This window comes from Elephas maximus, chromosome 6 (genome assembly GCF_024166365.1).
Source record: "Elephas maximus indicus isolate mEleMax1 chromosome 6, mEleMax1 primary haplotype, whole genome shotgun sequence".
Taxonomy (NCBI): domain Eukaryota; kingdom Metazoa; phylum Chordata; class Mammalia; order Proboscidea; family Elephantidae; genus Elephas; species Elephas maximus.
In genome coordinates, this window is record NC_064824.1 from 128,219,198 (window position 1) to 128,240,839 (window position 21,642).

The window sequence follows — 21,642 nt, forward strand, 5'->3', positions numbered from 1 at the left end:
TTGTCTCCACACTTATTTTGAAGTATTTACTTGCACTATTTTGTCACCAAAAGTTTCTGGCTTTTGGCTAGGGACTCACCTATCTCCTATGTACACGTGTCTTGGTTCTCCAACCAGACTGTGATTTCTGGAAAGGAGGGTTTTGTAATTCTTTTTTTTTTTTTTTCTTTTTGCATTGTTCTTAGCCTGGGCACAGTGCTACGTTGTTGTTTTTGTTAGATTCTATTGAGTCAGTTTTGAGTTATAGCAACCCTATGTACAACAGAATGAAACACTGCCTCATCCTGTGCCATCCTCACAATTGTTATGCTTGAGCCCACTGATGCAGCCACTGTGTCAGTCCATCTCGTTGAGGGTCTTCCTCTTTTTCGCTGGCCCTCTGCTTTACCAAGCATGATGTCCTTCTCCAGGGACTGTCCCTCCTGATAACATGTCCAAAGTATGTGAGATGAAGTCTTGCCATCCTTGCTTCTAATGAGCATTCTGATTGTACTTCTTCCAAGACAGATTTGTTTGTTCTTCTGGCAGTCCATGGTGTATTCAATATTCTTCACCAACACCATAATTCAAGGGCATAAATTCTTCTTCAGTCTTCTTTTATTCATTGTCCAGTTTTCACAAGCATATGAGGTGGCTGAAAACACCATGGCTTAGTTCAGGCACACCTTAGTCCTTAAAGTGATATCTTTGCTTTTTAACACTATAAAGAAGTGTTTTGTGTGAATAAAAGTAATTAGAGAGTGGAGGATGGTATCCATAGTTGTAATCCTGTTTCCTAATTTTATTTTTCATAAATGTCACCCTTAACTATTCTCTTTCTCTATATTTGAGCCCTGTTCCTACACTGGATCTCTTCTTGTGTCCTCCATTTTTATTCTTTCTACCATTAGGCCATTGTAATCACATTGGATCAGAACATGACCTTCTAAACTACAAAAACCACAGCTACCCCAATTTACCCACAGACTTCTACAGCTACTTGTTGTCACATTCTTGTTCAAAATCCTTTCAGGGATCCCCAATGCCTGCAGGATAAAGGATATCTATCACCATCCCTTCTGGATTATAAATTAAAATCAGATAACAGTTGGTGTAAAATTTTAGAACTTTAAGTCACCTTGAATATTATAGGTATTATGTATAGTTACAATCTGATTGGGGGGGAAAAAAAGGATGAGATGAATCAAAAGAATAAACTGTAGTCAACTAAAGTCCCAAATTATGCCATTCATACACACTCTCCTTATGCAAGCCCACCCCAACTGTGGAAGCTAAGGTAAGGATATAAATAACCCATTAAAGGTCCCTATTTTTTATCCTCTGTCTTCTTTACACTACTCCAGCAGGCACCACCTGACCATTCATTAGGCCTAGAGATGCATATACCAGTTTCAGGATTAGCTCTTGGGAGAACAGACCCAGGGAAAGAGGACAGCCCAGGACTAGAAGCTGGCTCATGGCCATTAACACAGGCAATTCCCAGGTCCAGGGTACATAGAAAGAGGTACGGTACAGAAGGGTTGGGCACAGGTCCTTAGCCTCATGGGCTCCTCGCCCCATGATGGGGGAGGCTACAACAGAAGGAGAATCAGTGAGGGAACCACCAAAGTGCAATGACCTGGGCAGGGACTTGGTTGCCCTGTTCTAAGAGCGGTAGTGTCCTTATTTAAATCTGCTTCAAATAAAAGCTGCAAACTCAGTGATATTAAAGTGTAAGCATCATCACAGTATTTGAGATTTGGAAAGGTCCTTAAAAATGATTTAATGTTACATAATACCTGCATTTTTAAAATGAAGCTATGGGAATCTAGAAAGAGAATGTAGAATACTGGAGTCGCTGCAGTACAGTGTTGAAAATCAGACCAACTGGGATTCACATCTCAGCATTATTCTTCACCAATTGAGTGGTTCTGGATGTCATAGAGCCTCTTTGTGCATTGGTCCCTGCTTCAATAAAATGAGATTTATGTACTCTCATAACACTTACTCAATAAACACTCCTTCTCCTCCATTCAGCCTTTCAACTTTTCTCTTACCCCAGAAGAAACTGGATTAATGGCAGGACTAGAGTGAGATTTCATGTTCAGCTGGAAATGGTAAGTGGAAGAATATTTTACTTGGAAATCCCAGTGACACATCAGGTTTTATTTTTCCTCCAAAACTATGCTCTCACATAGAATGCAATGGAAAATATGAATTCCAGGAGCAGGCTGTGTGAGTAGGCCACCCTATGGCGGCATTCCTTATAGCAGTAGATCCCTTGAGATTACTCTTGAAAAAGGAAAAAAAAAAAACTGCCCTAGAGACTAAGTTCAAAGAACACTGCAGGTTATACATTAACCTCCAAGAGGTGCACAATGCACAATAACTCATTAAAGACTTGAAGATGTCTTAAGGGAACAAATCTGTTTAACTTTGTTTCACCCAGCATGCCTGAGCTTATTTAACTATGGCACCATTTTGTTAACAATATCTATAGTCTATTAACAACTGTAGGTGTTTATGCCATGTAGAATTTAAATTCACGGACTTGGAGGTTTCAGCAAGCTGGTTGGGTTTGGAGTTGGGAAAGGGAGGGAACTGAGTGGGGAACAGCTTCTGAGAATGTGTCATAGATGGAAATTGAATATAGGCTAGGGGACATTATGGAAAGTATGGAGAAAAAAAAAAAAAGAACACCAAAAATCAGAATTCCCAGGATTTATATCAATATCTCCTTGGACTGTATCAAGGGCAGAGATGTAGCTCCAAGACTAGGGCCTCAAACTGTTCTCTATGCTGCAATGAGAGTAATCTTTTCCAAATATTGTTTTGTTTGTTTATCCCTACATGAAATATTCCATTGTTTTCCTTTGCCCTTAGAATATGCAATGACATTCTTTCCCAAGAAAGGCCCTTGTATCTGACCCAGCTCTATCTCTCCACCCTCAATAGATTACCTTTTCCTTTTCTCTTCATTTCAACCACCTGGACCTTCTTTCTCTCTAACCATTTGTCCTGCTTGTTTACCAAGTAGTTCCCTCTGCCTGCAAAACTCAACTAACCCATCCTAACGCTCCCCATTGTTTTTTAAATTAGTGTTTGGTCAAGATTCCCTGACCTCCCTGTATGGAAAGTCCTCCTATTACATCCTTCCATTGCACTCTATCACCTCTTCTTGTGGCTCTTACTAGAGCTCTAATGATGTATTAGTTCATATTTTTTTTTTTTTTTTTTTTACCCTTAGATTATGAGCTTTGTGGGGACAGAGGTCAAAGTATTTTAATCTGTCATCCTATTCTTTTCACTAAGGAGCCCTGGTAGCTCAGTGGGGAAGTGCTCAGCTGCTAATCAAAAGGTCAGCTGTTCAAACTCACCAGCAGCTCCATGGGAGAAGGATGTGGCAGTCTGTTTTTGTAAAGATTTACTGCCTTGGAAACCCTATGGAGCAGTTCTGTTCTGTCCTATAGCATCGCTATGAATTGGAATCAACTCAATGGCAGCAGGTTTCATTTTTCAGATCCTCTTCAGTATCACAGCTTCTGGCATCCAAAATGTCTAGACAGATGGAGCAGACATATACACTATACCATTGGTTGAACATAATAAGAAAAAAAAACTATATATATATATATATACACTTTATTTTACTTGCTTTTAAAAAAAAAAATCTAAAATGCATTTCAGAGTAAGAGGCTTAAACCAGTCTTAGAAGATATACATCTTGGTTTTCTGACTTGCTTCGATGTTACTGAAGCAACGTTGCCGTAACTATGGCTTGGGTTACATAGTACTCTTCAGGAGTTCTGAGCCAATTTGCTTTCCATCTGAAAACTACTATTGGCTTCTTAATAACTGTATATTGAAGTGTCTTAGGAGGTGAGTTGTGTATAATTTGTACAATCTAAATTGGCAAATGATTTCTTCCAAATCTTATCATATTAATTTTCATGTTAGATAATCTTCGAATTTTCTAAAAAGAAAGTTGTTTGTTTGTTTTAGCTGGTGAATAATCCTCTTTAAAAGAACCCAAACAGAGAGAACAAAGCCTCAGTGGTGAGGATGTTTGTTCAGAGATACTTGTGTTCAAATTCTGCTTACTTGGATGACTGCCCCCCTCAACTGGCCTTGCTGAGTTTTACTTAAATAGGACCCTCAGTTTTCACTGATGGACTCAGTAACCAATCAGACTCTCAGTGTTCCTTAAATAGTAAAGGAGGTCATTATACTTGCCTGGCAAAGCTGCGTAAGGGCTGGAAACACTACTTGGAAGGAGTCTAGCACAGCATCTGACCCACAATGGACACTCACTATATGGTAGCTTTAATAACAAAACTTCTGGAGTTGTTGTTATAAAACTCTGCTTAGAACTGGCATTCCTAACCTTCCATTTGTAAGTAGGAAATATTAACTTTCTTTTTTGACAGATAGGGAAAAACATTGAGGGGTATTATCTTTATTTTTTTAAACCAGGACCACCATTGAGTGCAAGTCCCCTAGTCAGGTGTCAGGAAAAGAGTTGGATCCTGGATTTGCCAATGATCCTAAATATATTGTTACTATTTTTTTAAATCTCATTCTCTTCATTTATTTTATAGTTTGTTGGGATTTAGTGGGGGAGGGTAGTGGGTGGACTGAAATTAAACTGCATAAAGTCATCTTGAAAAATGTAGAGCACTCTGAAAAGTGAAGTATAAGTGTAGTTTGGAGCAGATACAATCATGTTATGAAGCATCAGGACTATTTTGTGTTTTGAAAGAACTTTAGAATAATAGAGATATAAAATTTTAGAATTTGGAGGACACTTAGGAATTATTTATTTTAAATCTATAATTGCTATTGAGGTTACAAGGGCTCAGAAAATGTTGTTTCCTCAAATCCTCAGAGATTTTATTGAACCAAGCTGAAAATGGACTCCAGACCATCTCAACTCCATTCCAGACTGTTCTTCTGTTTTGGAATTTCTGAGAACATGTTTTAATTTATCCTTTTTTTTTTTTTTAACCTAAATATATCCAATTTATATATAAATTATTTTTATACTGAATATGTGGTTAATATTTTCTTTATGAATTTTTTTTTAAAGAATCTTATTTTTAAAATCATTTCTTAGAAAGTTTGTTCTTAGAATCTATTTTGGATAAAAAATAGATTTTTTTATCCTCATATATATTAATATAAATACAATATATAAGCTATTTAACTCTATAACTACTTCAGAAATTCATTCAATTATACATTCACGTATCTATTGAACCCACAGTATTTAAAATACTCAATAAAGATGTATTTGTGACTTGTGTAAAGGAAGTAGTTTTATTGTAACTAGAGCTGAGAAAAGGATTGCATGCTGGATTCTTGTACCATATTTGACAACTTAACATATCTCTTTGCCCCTACATTTTGATGTCAATATGTCAATAAAAACATTTTACTCATCAGAAACTCAAAGACCTTATAGTTAGTTTTTTTTTTTTTTTTAAGAGGGAAATCTGTGTTAGAGTAGTACAAGTACTCTAGCCAACAATTTCAAACTCTTAGTGGCTTAATATAATACAACTTGTCTTTTGTTCATTGTCACAGGCCAAGGCATATGTCACAGGCACAGTGACAATTAGTGGATTCAGGGCTATACTTACCACTGGTATTAAGAAGATGATGATTTCCATCTGTTTCCTCTGCCAGGCCCTGTTATTGTCGTCAGGTGCCACCGTCAAGTCGATTTTGACTCATATTGACCCCATGTGACAGAGTAGAACTGCCCCACAGGGTTTTCTAGGCTGTAATCTTTGTGAGAGCAGACTGAGAGGTCTTTCTCCTGTGGAGCCACTGGGTGAGTTCAAACCACCAACTTTTCAGTTAGCAACTGAGCACTTAACCGTTGTACCACCTGGGCTTGGAGGACCTCAAAAAATCCTATCCAGCAGGACAGGGTACCAAGAGGATTAGGATTCTGTGGAAAGTTTTATGCCCAGGCCTGGAGGTGGTGGGCATCACTTTCACCCACCTCCTAAATGGCCAGAGCTCAGTGGAATGGTTCCTCCTAACTGCAGTGAATGCTGGGAAATTTGGTTAAACTGGATATCCAGGGAGCAAATCGAGTTGATCATCATTTGGCTAATCTCTGCCCACAGCTCCTCCTGGCTTCCTCAGAACATGTATAAAAAAATATATAGACTGTGCTGGAGCAAATTGTCTCTCCCTGGCCTATAGTAATAGAATTTTTTGAGAAAAACAAAATGAAAACAGTTGCTGGCAAGTCGCTATCAGCTCATGGCGACTCCATGTGTGTCTGAGTAGAATATGTCAACACAGGAGCTAGGCCTGATGACCTCAGTGAAGGTTTCTCAGGTAGAGACAATTTGGTAGTATTTCTACAATCCTCACATACTTTGATAAAAAGTGAATATCTGGCCCTTAGGTTGAGAGCTTTTAAAGACCAAACGTGATTTTTAAAATCCTATCGATTATTCCATCCCATGAATAAGTGTGATCCTCACAGTCATGAAGAAAGAACCAGTAAGTATGCTATATGTGAGTTCCAGCATACTGTGGAAACCCTGGTGGCATTGCGGTTAAGATATACAGCTGCTAAACCAAGGGTCAGCAGTTCAAATCCCCCAGGTGCTCCTTGGAAATCCTATGGGGCAGTTCTACTCTGTCCTATAGTGTCACTATGAGTCGGAATCGACTCAAAAGCAGTGTGTGAGTTTGAGTGGTAAAAGGTAGCTTCTGGGCTGTGGCCAGGAGACCTGTTTGTTTATCAAGTCTTTGCTTATTGCCATTTGTATGACCTTGGGCAAGTTGCCAAAAGCTCTATGCTCAACCTTTACCCTGCAAATGATTAGGATTCTTGGCATTTTCTATCTTACTTCAATGTGTCTCAGCCATTGTGAGCTAGAGGTTTTTACCCTAAGCGCCTTCTAAACACAAAACCGGGCTTTCTTTCAATTTTATTTGAAACCATGAAATCTTCAGACTTCTGAGCTACTGTTCTTTCTCTATGTACGTTTGAAGAGAAGGCATCCCTTAGATGTGGAAATTGACATAGCTGACCCCAAATGACAGAGTTCACACGAGAGAGAAGGAATTATAAAAAATAAAAAATTGCCCCTGGCCCCAGGTGCCCTTTTGCTACAAAGGCGTGGGCACCTTTGACCTCTTTTCTCTAAAGACAAGGAGAATGTAATCATAGAAGCACAGTGAGGGGATCCAGGGCTGACTGCACTCATAGGTAACCAGCCTCTGGCTCTCTGGTTCTGATCAGCTCCAGACACCATGGTTTTAAAAGGTACCATGATAATAAAAATTAGTGTCTAACTCAGGGCGACCAGAAGAGTGAGAATTCTAGATTTGTATTCTAAATAAAATGTGACCAAGGGGAGACAGACAACTTCATTCTGGATTCTAAAGGTGGTTTGTTTAAAAACAAATAGAGATTTGGTTCTGGATTGTTCCAGAAACAGAACTACCAACAACTGACAAATGGTGGTACTTGGAGGAAGGCCAACTTCAGCTCTGTAAACGAGCTTTTTAGCAATTAAAGCTGTTCAGAATTGAGACGGAGAACACCTCCTCTCTGGAGTTATCCCCCAAGATCCAGGACGATGATGACAGCAATTATAGAGTCACACACCTTGCTTTGAATGAGCCTTTGCAATTGTTCACTTCCACCTCTCTTTCAGCTCGAAAATGTCATAACTGAATCGAATACACATCTGATAATATACTTTATTTTAGCGCTCCAGTAGCACTTCGGATGTATTAGCTTTTTTGCCTAAATAATCTGCCTTGATCATCATTCATTATTTTGATCATCGAGTGGTTGGAGAAGATTGGAGTGACTTTGATCCTGCTGATTATGCCAAAATAAAGAGACAATTCAGAAGGCTTCTTTGTGTCCGGAAACCCTGGTATTATAGTGGTTAAGAGCTATGGCTGCTAACCAAAACGTTGGCAGTTTGAATCTACCAGGCGCTCCTTGGAAACCCAATGGGGCAGTTTTACTCTGTCTTATAGGGTTGCTACGAGTAGGAATCGACTCGAAGGCCTTTTTTTTTTTTTTTTTGGTTTCTTTGTGTCCACAGGAAACTCAAATGCTCCTCAGCAACATGAGCCAGAGTGGCCTTGGTCTCTATTTCACCAGCACAATAAGAGCCCCTATTTAGTAACTAAGGGATCCCTATGTGACAGTGAAATTTCAAGCATAGCAGCAGTAACAAACCACAAATATAAAGACTCGTATCTAAATTATCTGATTCATCTGCATGTTCACAGAAGCAATTAAATGATATGGAAAATTAATCCTTCTAAGTCTTTCAAAACAGAAAGCAGAATGGAATTGTATGTTCCCCCAACAACACGAAGTTACTGGTCTTTTTTCCAAATAATATGCATTTTTCCCCCTAGGCAGATCCTTCTGTTATCTAGTCTATCATTAGCCAGTCAATTAGAAAAGTTTACTGTTTCACAAAAAAAACTAAGGTTAGCTATAGTAACTAGTTCATGTTAGCTGAGGAGGGCTATTGATTCACGCTGTGGTCCATGTGCTGGGAGAGATTGGAGGGCTGGGAGGTGAGGCTGTGAGTCAGGGCCCAAACGGGGTAAGGTGTGGGAGGGAAAGCTAATAAGTTAAGGGTCCTGGGCGAAGCATCCACACACTTATTCATTCCACCGATTTTCACTGAGGACAAATTGTATCCTGGCATGCTGTATTAGTCAGGGCTCTTCAGAGGATTAGTACCAACAGGAGACAGATGTGTGTGTGTGTGTGTGTGTGTGTTTTGTTAGGTGCCATCGAGTCAGTTCTGACTCATAGCAACCCCATGTACAACAGAAACACTGCCCCGTCCTGTGCCACCCTCACAATCGTTGTTATGCTTGAGCCCATTGTTGCAGCCACAGTGTCAATCCATCTCATTGAGAGTCCTCCTCTTTTTTGCTGACCATCTACTTTATCAAACATGATGTCCTTCTCCAAGGACTGGTCCCTACTGATTATATGCCCAAAATATGTAAGACAAAGTCTCACCATCGTTGTTTCTAAGGAGCATTTGGCTGTACTTCCAAGACTGTTCTTCTGGCAGTCCATGGTATAGTCAATATTCTTTGCCAACAGCATAATTCAAAGACATCAATTCTTCTTTGGTCTTTCTTGTTCACCTTCCAGCTTTCATGTGCATATGAGGTGATCGAAAATACCATGGCTTGGGTCAAGCACACCTTAGTCTTCAAAGTGACATCCTTGCTTTGTGATACTCAAGAGGTCTTTTGCAGCAGATTTGCCCAATGTAATATATATATAATGTAATATACATATGTACATATATATACACACACACACATATATATAGGAACCATGGTGTCACAGTGGTTAAGAGTTACAGCTCCTAATCAAAAGGTCATCAGTTTGAATCTACCAGCTGCTGCTTGAAAACACTGTGAAGCAGTTCTACTCTGTCTTATAGGTTCTCTACGAGTTGGAGACAGCAATGGATTTGGTTTTTTTAATATATACGTATATATATTTGTGTATATATATATACACACACACACACACACCGTATTTTTATGCAAATAACACGTGCCTTCAGTGTTTGTCAGTGTGTACTCTCCCTGCGAGGTATTTTCATAAGCGCACTATTCTAATTTTTCTTTACAGCAACATGTGGAGGAGAATTGGCATGGTTCACTTGTGAGGGTGCCACACGAGAGGGAGGACATGGCCAGCAAACACAGTATGTGTGTGTCATTTGTGTAAAAATACAGTATATATATCTGTCCAGAGTTATAACCACACACACATAATATATATTCCAGTTGCTATCAAGTCTATTCTGACTCATGGCAACCCCATGTTTTACAGAGTAGAACTGTACTCCATAGGGTTTTCATAGCTGTGATCTTTGGGAAGAAGCTTGCCAGGCTTTTCTTCTGAGGTGCCTCTGGGTGAGTTCAAACTGCCAACCTTTCAGTTAGTAGAGAATTTCTTAACTGTTTGTGCCATTCAGGGACTCCTATACATACACACACACACACACGCACGCACGCACTCACACTCATAGAGAAAAAGAAAGATTTTAAGGAATTGGCTCAAGTGATTGTGGGGACTGGAAGGTCACAATCTGTAGGTCAGGTGACAGGCTAGAAACTGGTAGTCTTGTGTTCAAAACTGGTAGGCCAGGCAGTAGGCAGATTTTTTTCTCCGTTGGGAACCTCAGTTTTTGCTCTTAATACCTTCAAATGATTGGATGAGGGAAGCCAAGCCATTTTAGGCAGTCCCAGGCAGGAGCGGAGAAGAGTGGATAAAGCTGAAGCCAGAAAAGCATATGCAGACCCAGAGGCATCATAAAGAGGTAGGGAATGGGAAAGCCTTGAGAAGGAACATCAAAGAGATTTGCATGAGGTGTCATCAATTGGAATACCAGGAAGAATATTCTGGTCATGGAAATGTTTATCCTGGCGTCTTTACCTATGTCAAACATGACATATGTCAGTCTGAAAGATAAATGTAGTACAGTAATATATACATTTTCATAACAAGATCTCATTCAAGATCAGATTTCAATGTGAGAATCAGATTTTAAATCAGTACCAAAATTTCACTCAGTCATTTGTTCAAGGAATGAAGAACAAAAGCTCTAAGTACTTGGCCCTGTGCTGAAGGCTGGGTTATAACTGCGGACAGGAAAAGAACCAAGATTTTACGTAGAGCTTCACCACAGTCTCTAATATTGATCTTGTTCAACAAAGTGTATTTACGGAAATCAATTTTGTTTTGAACAAGCTTTAGGGAAAATCATCGAAACATATGAATGTGGATAAATGCATCCTTATTCTTCTACATGGCTTTCTTTGAGCTTTCACCATGCCTTATTTTAGATATTTCTTCGCCTGATTGCAACATTTCATCTTTTCAACAGCTATTTTGAAGTTTCTCTTCTTTCTCTTAATTAGAAAACACATTTTGTAGGGAGCTGTCTTTGAACACATATGAGAAAACAGATTGATTCTCAAATAAAACGCTGTGTTACACCTAGAGTTTTCTTACCCATTCTTCAGTTCTGCTTTCCATATGGGAGGCTGGCATTAAAGCACGCAGCCACAGATCTGAGTAGCACAATTTCTTCAGCCCTTTTGTTCAATTTTCTTTAAATACACCTGCCAAAATTCACAGAAGACTAACCTCTCTGGGACTTGAAAACAAAGAAGGAAAGGAAAAGAAGAAGAGGAAAGCTTCTTTTTGATTGCAAAGCGTGCCCTCAAGTCATACTGGGCTTTTATTTGTCTGAGGCTTGAGGCCTAGGTGGCAGTCCTCTGGTTTGTATGAGGAAGTAATTTGAATGAGAACAAAGAGGCTGATGCTGGTGGAGGTGCCTAGCCACAAATCCTCTTTCTTTCCTATTTAAAATCTTGTCTGAATCTGCAAGAACAATATTGGCCCTGATGTTCAATTTGAGCATTCTTTTTTTTTTTTTCTACTGAGAGAGGATTTTGTGTGTGTGTGTGATGAATAGGAAAAAAAGAAAAGAAACTTGGTCAATGTTTAATGGTAGTAATGGAAAAATATACAGAGAGGAAAGTAATAAAGCAAGCACCCCAATAACTGATTTAAAATCTAGAAAAGAAGTTGGTGTGAAGCAGGTGGGTCATTAGGCTTTGAGGCTGTGACATTTAGAACACAGAGCTACATTTCATTTGAAACTGTGAATAAACAGCTTGGAAATCTTCTATGATGTTCTTTGCTGATACTGGTATTATTTCATGTTGACTCACAGCCCTGCAGAGCAAGTGTTGGTTAAAATCTGTTACAATAATTCTTAGGCTGGAATGTATCACTTTTTAAAATATTTTGACTTCTTATGTTTGATTTCAGTATAACCAAGAATTAAACTTGTGGAGGCCTGGTGGTACAATGGTCAAGAGTTTGGCTGCTAACTAAAAGGTCAGCAGTTCAAATCCACCAGCCATGCCTTCGAAACTCTATGGGGCAGTAAGTTCTACTCTGTCCTGTAGGGTAGCTATGAGTCAGAATCGACTCAACAGCAACGGTTCATTTTTTTTCTTTTTTTCGGTTTGGGAGTTAAACTTACAAATAGGCCCACCTAAAGACCTGAAACCTTTCTGAGATTGTTGATAGGGGACTACCCTCCTGGTTTAACTTCTCATAGAATGTTATTTGTGATATTTATTTGTGCAACTGTATAACATCTTAGAGTTGCAAGAGACTATAGCAATTATCGGAGCCCTGGGGGTGGAGTGGCAAAGAGCTTGGCTGCTAACCAAAAGGTTGGCAGTTCAAATCTACCAGCTGCTCCTTGCAAACCCTATGCGGCAGTTCTACTCTGTCGTATAGGGTCACTATGAGTCAGAATCAACTTGAAGAAATGAGTTTGGTTTTATAGCAATTATTTAGCCTAAATATTCAAAAAATTCATAAAGGACAAATGACTAAAATTTATTTAAATTAATACTATATTTTATTTGTGCGGGATTTTTAGTTTTCAATATATTTAAAAATATAGAATATCATTTGATCCTTAAAATAAAATCTAGGAAGTTAGGCAGGGCTGATATTATCTCCATTTTGTAGTTGAGAAAAGTGAGGTTCTAAGAGGAGACATCAGGTGCCCAGTTGCATGGGTCCCCAGCCAGGGCCAGGAGGGCAGGTCTTCTTGGATTCCTCATCTGCAGCTATGCATCGAATTAGGACTTGTTCTATCTCTTCCCCCACAGATTCCAATAACAGGGAACAGTGTGAGCTGCGTATTATCACATTGCTGAAAGTCGATGACCATTTGAACCTAAATATGAAGAAAACTAAACACAGATTCTCCAAACTGTATTTTGTGACTTTTTTCACTATAATCTTCCTCAAAAATTTCTTATTTGAATTAAACTTTTAACCTGGGAAAGTTTATAACTTGAGATTGCTAGCTAATCAGATTTCTCAAAAATACCATTAGCCCCATGTAACTTTAACACATTTATAACACTTGCTTAATTCTCTTGGTCCCTTAGAAATGCTGTCTTTCCTACACACACATCAGAGGATACCTGAGGAGTTGAGGAGAGTACCAAATTAATTAATAATCAAGTACCTCTTGAGACCTATTATGTGCCAGGCAATATGGCACATAATGAAAATGAAATAAAAAAACAAACAACAAATAAGCAAAAAACAAATGCAATTCCTGTCTCCAAAGAATTGAAGGCTTTTGGGGGAGATCAGAGACATAGAAAGATAATGATAAAGCAAGATCAGTGCAGAGATAACATTACAGGTTGCAAGTAACACAAGGCTTTAGAGGAGAGTTAACTTGAATAACTGGCTGAGTATAGTCAGTCAAGCAAAGACAGGATATAAAGGTACTCAAAGCAGCTGAGGAGATACCTAGAGAAAACAGTATGTTTTTTGCTGAGGGAAGGATAGCAAGAAAGAAGCTCTAATCAATTTGGTGTTCCTGGAGTACAGTATTGACCAGGGAGTGAGGAAGTTGGAGAGGAAGGGAAGGGTGAGATAGAGGAGAATTTTGTAGGCCATATTAAGGAAATTAAACATTACTCTGTGGATAACGGGAAGTCTCTGGAAGGATTTTAGGCAAGGTATATTATAATGAGGCTTGCATTTTAAACAGATCACTTTGGTAGCTCTATGAAGTTTACACTTCAGGGAAGCAAGGACAGAGCCAAGGAGACAAGGTGGAATAATTCAAGAGAGATAATTAGAACTTGGATCAGAGCAATGGAGGTATACATGACATAAAACAGAGCAAATGGGAGAGCAAGATCTTCAGAAATAAAATCTGCAGAAAATGCTGATTGATGGATTTGGGAAGTAACAGTTAAAGAAAGGGAGAGCCAAAAATCACTACTTGGCTTTTTTTTTTTTTTTTTAATAATTTTTATTAAGCTTCAAGTGAACGTTTACAAATCCAATCAGTCTGTCACATATAAGTTTACATACATCTCACTCCCTACTCCCACTTGCTCTCCCCCTCTTGAGTCAGCCCTTTCAGTCTCTCCTTTCTTGGCAATTTTGCTGGCTTCCCTCTCTCTCTATCCTCCCATCCCCCCTCCAGACAAGAGTTGCCAACACAATCTAAAGTGTCCACCTGATATAATTAGCTCACTCTTCATCAGCGTCTCTCTCCCACCCACTGACCAGTCCCTTTCATGTCTGATGAGTTGTCTTCGGGGATGGTTCCTGTCCTGTGTCAACAGAAGGTCTGGGGAGCATGGCCGCCGGGATTCCTCCAGTCTCAGTCAGACCATTAAGTTTGGTCTTTTTATGAGAATTTGGGGTCTGTATCCCACTGATCTCCTGCTCCCTCAGGGGTCCTCTGCTGTGCTCCCTGTCAGGGCAGTCATTGATTGTGGCCGGGCACCAACTAGTTCTTCTGGTCTCAGGATGATGTAGGTCTCTGGTTCATGTGGCCCTTTCTGTCTCTTGGGCTCTTAGTTGTCATGTGGGCTTGGTGTTCTTCATTTTCCTTTGCTCCAGGTGGGTTGAGACCAATTGCTGCATCTTAGATGGCCGCTTGTTAGCATTTAAGACCCCAGACGCCACATTTCAAAGTGGGATGCAGAATGATTTCATAATAGAATTATTTTGCCCATTGACTTAGAAGTCCCCTCAAACCATGTTCCCCAGACCCCCGCACTTGCTCCGCTGACCTTTGAAGCATTCATTTTATCCCGGAAACTTCTCTGCTTTTGGTCCAGTCCAATTGAGCTGACCTTCCATGTATTGAGTGTTGTCTTTCCCTTCACCTAAAGCAGTTCTTATCTACTGATTAATCAATAAAAAAAACCCTCTCCCACCCTCCCTCCCTCCCCCCCTCGTAACCACAAAAGTATGTGTTCTTCTCAGGTTTACTATTTCTCAAGATCTTATAATAGTGGTCTTATACAATATTTGTCCTTTTGCCTCTGACTCATTTCGCTCAGCATAATGCCTTCCAGGTTCCTCCATGTTATGAAATGTTTCAGAGATTCGTCACTGTTCTTTATCAATGCGTAGTATTCCATTGTGTGAATATACCACAATTTATTTACCCATTCATCCGTTGATGGACACCTTGGTTGCTTCCAACTTTTTGCTATTGTAAACAGAGCTGCAATAAACATGGGTGTGCATATATCTGTTTGTATGAAGGCTCTTGTATCTCTAGGGTATATTCCTAGGAGTGGGATTTCTGGGTTGTATGGTAGTTCTATTTCTAACTGTTTAAGATAATGCCAGATAGATTTCCAAAGTGGTTGTACCATTTTACATTCCCACCAGCAGTGTATGAGAGTTCCAATCTCTCTGCAGCCTCTCCAACATTTATTCTTTTGTGTTTTTTGGATTAATGCCAGCCTTGTCGGTGTGAGATGGAATCTCATCGTAGTTTTAATTTGCATTTCTCTAATGGCTAATGATCGAGAGCATTTTCTCATTTATCTGTTGGCTGCCTGAATATCTTCTTTAGTGAAATGTGTGTTCATATCCTTTGCCCACTTCTTGATTGGGTTGTTTGTCTTTTTGTGGTTGAGTTTTGAGAGAATCATGTAGAAAAAATTCGCTACTTGGCTTTTAACTTTGAGGATTATCTGAATGGAAGGAGCCATTAGCTTAGTAGAAATGCTGTCATCCCAGTATCTGAAATGTTAAGTGCCTGCTAATCATGGCGTATCCAGGTGGACTCATCCAGCAGGCAGGTACATATATGAATCTAAAGCTCAGGAGAATGACCCAGGCTTCAGACAAAATATTGAGATTTCACTTCGCATACAGTTGATTGCTAGCTGAAGCCTGAAGAATGGTTAAAATCACAGAAAAGTTGTTATATGGAATGGGAAGAACAGTGGACTGAAGTGAAGAAAGCGAAGTATAAATGGCATAGAAATGGTGCTAGAAATAGAACACAACACAGAAAGATAGGCCATCAAGTAAAACAAGAGAATTGAAGATATAAATAAGAGTAGTCAAGAGTTATAATTCAAATGGGCTGAAAAAATACCTTCCAGACTTCTCAGCTAAAAGACAGTAGATGATCTTAACATGTTTTCATTGAGTGGTCAGATTAAATCCATCATGGTGGATAAAGGAGTGAATGAAAGATGAGAAAGTAACAAGAGTGTGTGTCAAGTGCTCTTTAACAAGCTTCCTTGGGGATGAGCACAAGAGAAGAGTAACTAAAGAAGGCTCAAGATTTCCTGTGGTTCTGTATTTGCAAAGAGCAAACTGCATTTCTCATTGATATTAGCTTGCACAGCTCAGAAAACTACCTCTCGTTGTGATCTATATCCCTTTTACAGTTACATTTTGCAATCTGAAACACAAGACTAAGTTTCTAAAAACATATTGAAAGTATTTTAGGAAATCATTCTCTAATTTTTAAAAAGGAATTTGAGAAGGACCTGATGTTTGTTTAATGGAATGTAATTCTGGTTAATCCATAGAATCAACAGACGAGCTGAAAGTCCGAAGCCACAGCACGGAGCCAATACCAAAGCTGGACAGTAAAGAGAGAGGGCATCATGGGGCATCTTCCTCCAGAGAGCCTGGCAAAGCTCAGGAATGGGATGGAACACCAGGACAACCTGTGGTGACCAGTAGACTGGGAAGATCCTCTGTGAGTCCCACCTTGTTAGCCGGAAACCACAGTTCAGGTAAGAGCTATAATGGTCTCCTAGGCCCTGATTTCTGAGGTCTCCATAAACTGCTTTCATGCATTTGTCAGTTAGAGGACCCTAAACACAGATACTTTGCCACTATTTCTAGCCAACCTCCCCCTCCCCCCCCAAAAAAGCGACAATTAAAACAGCTCCTATTGAGTTGATTCCAACTCATGACGATCCCATGTATGCCAGAGTAGAACTCTGCTCCACAGGGTTTTCAGTGGCTGATTTTTTGCAAGTAGATCACCAGGCCTTTTGGTTAGCAGCCGAGGGTGTTAACAGTTTGCACCATCCAAGAACTCCCCCCTACTCATAGAAACAGTGTAAATAGCCCTTCACATAGGTGCTAAGGGATGTGACAAGGCGCTGTACCACTCTAGGGAGCTCAAGTCACATAGAAGATAAGCAAGTGGTACTTCTTGGAGCTGTCAGCAGCCCTGATGAATGGAAAGTATCCAGTAAATTTCTTCAAAAACATCTAGAGACCTTATCTAAAACTGAATTTGTAGATTATATAGAGCTTATACCCTCTTCGCTTCAAAAAAGATCTTAGGCAACTGGAAAAAACTAAACAAAAAGTACAAAGATTATCTAAAGGGAGTAGAGTGAGTAGATATTATATAGCATCTGAAGCTGTAAGCTGAAGACAGTACCTGGGCATTGGGTGTGATACTAAATTTCCAAGTCTAAGTCAAAAGAAAAAATTTTAAACTGATTCCCCTTTAAATTTCACAGGTTGAAATTTAAACCCCCAATGCAATTTCTGCATGGCTAATAGACAAATATTATTAAACATCATTTTTTTTAAAGCAGCATATGTTTGTTTTGCACCAACACACCTACATGATGGACTCACAGAGAGCTGTCAATTGAAATAAACAACAAATAATCAAGAAACCTTCTGTAGTTTTCAGGTTTCTATTCCTTAAAAGTGTCAGAATGCTAAACAGTAGACCAGTCCTTCAACGTTCTTTTTCGACCCTGATATTCCTCTCAGAAAGCAATTTACATGGTTTTAGACTGTGGTCTCTGACAGTGATGTGCAAGTTACAGTGGAACAGGGTGAATGATCCCTGCACCTGGGGAAGAGATGTTTCTGGAAGACTATTCAGGCAGGGGCAAAATAATAGCTTCCCAAAACTTAAAATGTCACATAAATCTGTGATGGTCAAGCCCTATTATGTATTGTTGGGTCGGTGGTAGGATTCTTGCCTTCTATGCGGGAGATCTGGGTTTGATTCTCAGACAGTGCACCACATGCACACCCACCAGCCACCGTCTGTCATTGCAGGCTTGTCTGTTGCTATGGTGCTGAACAGGTTTCAGTGGAGCTGTCAGACTAAGACAGATTAGGAAGAAAGGACTGGTGATCTACTTGGGAAAATGAACCAGCAAAAACCCTATGGATCACAATGGTCTGATCTGCAACTGACCTGGACAGAGGTTTCTTCTGTTGCTCATGGGGTCACCATGAGTCAGGGGCCAACTCAACAGCAGCTAACAGCAACAACAGGGAACACCAAATTAACAGCATTCATCCAAATCTGGAGAGGAGTCAAATGTGAACTTAGCAGAAACTTTAAAAAATCTTTTTGATTGTAAAGTATACATAGCTATAGGTGTAGCAGAAAAAGATACTGTCTATAAGACGAAAAAGATATTTTGTGTATAAAGAAAAAGAAATAAAGGGAAAAATGAGTATTTTGTGGGGAAAAAAAGCTGCCCCCAAAGAATATTGACGTTCAGTGTTCACTTTGCGTTTATGATTAGTTGTAGACTTTTTTTTTTAAGGTATGTATGTAATTTTATAAATGATTACCAATAGTTCTATTCAAAAAACATGAAAAATACCTGTTCCTATTGTGATCAGAGGTATCTTTTATGAAAACCTGGAGCACAACCTGAGTGTGTGGTAGGTGGCAGCCACTGTTGTAGGACCTGGGCGTAGAAGGGTGCATCCTTACATATACGTACTCAAAGTCCTAGTAAAAGACAGGCAAATTGGTAATTGCAACAGAATGCATTACATACAAATGATACAGGAAACAGAAGGGAGATCAATTTCCTGGGAGAGTATGATTTTGGTAGACATGATTGGGGGCTTTTAGTGGCTAAATTAACAATTGTTTAAGGAGGTAACATTTGAGCTAGAGTTTGAAACATAGAGTCCCTTACCAGGAAGATGAAGAAGAAAGTGAGAGACTTCTGGATGAAAATCTAGAACTCTACGGGATGGGACATAGTGTATTTGGTATAAAGAGTATGGCGGGAGATTGAAGAAACTAGAAAGGTAGGTTGGGACCAGATCGCAAGAATCCTAAAGGGCCATGTGTATTAATTAGGTATGTTACTAGCTACAAAGTACCAATTAATAGTGGCTTGAGCAATAATGGTCATTGTTAACTCACACACCCCCTAGTCTAGAAATAGGCAGTTCAAGGTATTTTGTAGATATCATCAAAGACCCAGGAACTTTCTAGCTTTCTAACTCTCCTTAACAATTCTATTGAGTTATTTATTTTAATGATCATGAACTAGCTTTGAGAGTTTTGGGTGTTGTATCCCAGCAGATTCTCCTTTTCATCTAACTGGTCAGAAGTGGAGAACATGTCATCTGAACCAATCACTGAGTGAAGGGAAGTGGAATTTCCATGGGCTTTTAGAGGGTCCTTCATTCCCTTAAATCAAAGGGGTCTGCCTAACACCTGGACATGAAATCAATAGTCTGTTAGCAGGGATGAAAGGAGATGATGTTGCATAAGCAATAGACAGTATCTACCACATGATTAGGTTTTGAATATTATCTGGTAGCTTTTTTGTAATAATTTAAATATCTTTTAAGATAGAAGTCCCTGGGCAGTGCAAATGGTTCACACACTTGGTTGCTAACTGAGAGGTTGGAAGTTTGAGTCCATTCAGAGTCACCTCAAAAGAAAGTCCTGACAATCTACTTTTGAAAACTCAGCTACTGAAAACCCTGAGCAGCAAAATTCTACTCTGATACACATGGAGTCACTGCAAGTCAAAATTGACTCAGTGGCAACCGGTTGTTTGAGATAGGGAGAAGGTATTTCAGTTCTCCTCGTGGATGATCCAACAAAAACCCCAAGGCTTCTAGCTTGAGTGTCTGGGAGATGATTTACTAAGACAGAGATAGGCATTATGAGCTGTGGAGCAAGATTTATAAAGGAAAATCAGGACTTAATTTTGACTATGTTAACTTGGAAGTGCTCTGGGACATTCAGTTGAGAAACCAGTAGACAGTTGGAATTATAGATATGGAGCTGAAGAGATTTAGTGGCATTAGGCACTTAGTCACCTTCGGAGTGGTTAAAACTTGAGACTGAAGGATCCTAACCAAGGAGAGCAAGAAGCTGAGATGAGAACAACCTGAGGGTGGAACCCTGGGGAATCCAGACGTTTCAATAAATGAAAGTAAAACAATTAGATGGTTCCACAATGAACTTTTTACTGAACAGACCTTGACACAAATCTTCTAAGAAATTTAGAGTATAAAAAGAATTTATACAGTATTTTCACTTTTCTCCTCTGCAAACTCCTGAAGTGGCTCTTTTGGTTTACAGCATCTAGCATGTGTCCTTCTGAGCCTTTCAGCTCTGTTTGTAGAGCAGTAAATTATCTACTGACCGGAAGAAATGACATAAATATGCTTTCCCTTTGCACGCACCATTTTAGACTGTGAAGAAAGTAAATGAAGGTGGAGGAAAAAAAAAATTCTTGTTAATTTTTTTTTTATTGTACTTTAGATGAAAGTTTACAGAACAAACTAGTTTCTCATCAAACAGTACACACATTGTTCTATGACATTGGTTAACAACCCCACAACATATCAAAACTCTCCCTTCCCAACACTGGGTTCCCTATAACCAGCTTTCCTGTTCCCTCCTGCCTTCCAGTCCCTGCCCCAGGGCTCGTGTACCCCTTCAGTCTTGTTTTCTCTCATGGGCCTGTTCTATCCTTGACTGAAGGGTGAACCTCAGGAGTGACTTCTTTACTGAGCTGAAAGGGTGCTGGGGGACATACTCTCAGGGTTTCTTCAGGCTCTATCTGGCCAGCAAGTCTGTTCTTTCTTTTTGAGTTAGAATTTCGTTCTACATTTTTTTCCAGCTCTGTCCAGGACTCTGTATTGTGATCCCTGTCAGAGCAGCCAGTTGTGGTAGCCGGGCACCATCTGGTTATTCTGGACTGGGTCTAGTGGAGGCCGTGATAGATGTGGTCCATTAGTCCTTTAGACTAATCTTTCCATTGTATCTTTAGTTTTCTTCATTCTTCCTTACTTTCAAAGGGATGAGACCAATGGAGTATCCTAGATGGCTGCTCTCAGGCTTTTAAGACCCCAGACACTACTTACCAAAGTAGAATGTAGAACATATTCTTTATAAACTATGTTACATTAATTGAGCTAGATATTCCCCAAGATTGTGGTCCCCACAACCCTCAGCCCAGCAATTTGGTCCCTCAGGGAGTTTGGATGTGTCTGTGGAGCTAACATGACTTGCCTTGTACAGGTTGTGCTGGCTTCCCCAGCATTGTGTACTGTCTCACCCTTTACCAAAGTCTCTTGTTAAATTTTTGATTATGAAATTTTTGTAACTCTATTAAAACAAGTAGGAAAATGTAGTGCAAATGCAGTCACATATGTAATGTCAGTGCAAGTCAGCATTTCTTGTGTAATAGTGAAAACATTCAAAAAAAACACTCAAATGAGTGGTACTGCTGCTTGAACAATTAGAAGAAGTCCGTGCCTCTCAAATATACCACAGCAGTTATATCTACTGAGTCTACCTGTCTACCAATTTTGAGGGAGAAAGCAAAGGGAAAAGAAAAAAATTTTTGTAGTGTTGGTAGATTTTATCTTTCTAAAGAGAAAGAACCTCAAATGTGCTAGTTCTATGCTAGAAAATGCCATAGCTCCAAAGGGAAAAGAAAAAAATTTTTGTAGTGTTGGTAGATTTTATCTTTCTAAAGAGAAAGAAC

The 21,642-nt window shown here is 39.5% G+C and overlaps 1 protein-coding gene across 1 annotated transcript in view; it reads left to right on the forward strand.

Annotated features, from left to right (window-relative positions):
* The window catches only part of NYAP2 (neuronal tyrosine-phosphorylated phosphoinositide-3-kinase adaptor 2), a 311,110-nt gene that overhangs the window by 214,606 nt on the left and 74,862 nt on the right, over nucleotides 1–21,642 (forward strand). Inside the window, exon 5 of the mRNA XM_049888849.1 lies at nucleotides 16,426–16,635. Coding sequence (XP_049744806.1) covers nucleotides 16,426–16,635 — 210 coding nt within the window. The remainder of the gene's footprint in view (nucleotides 1–16,425; nucleotides 16,636–21,642) is intronic.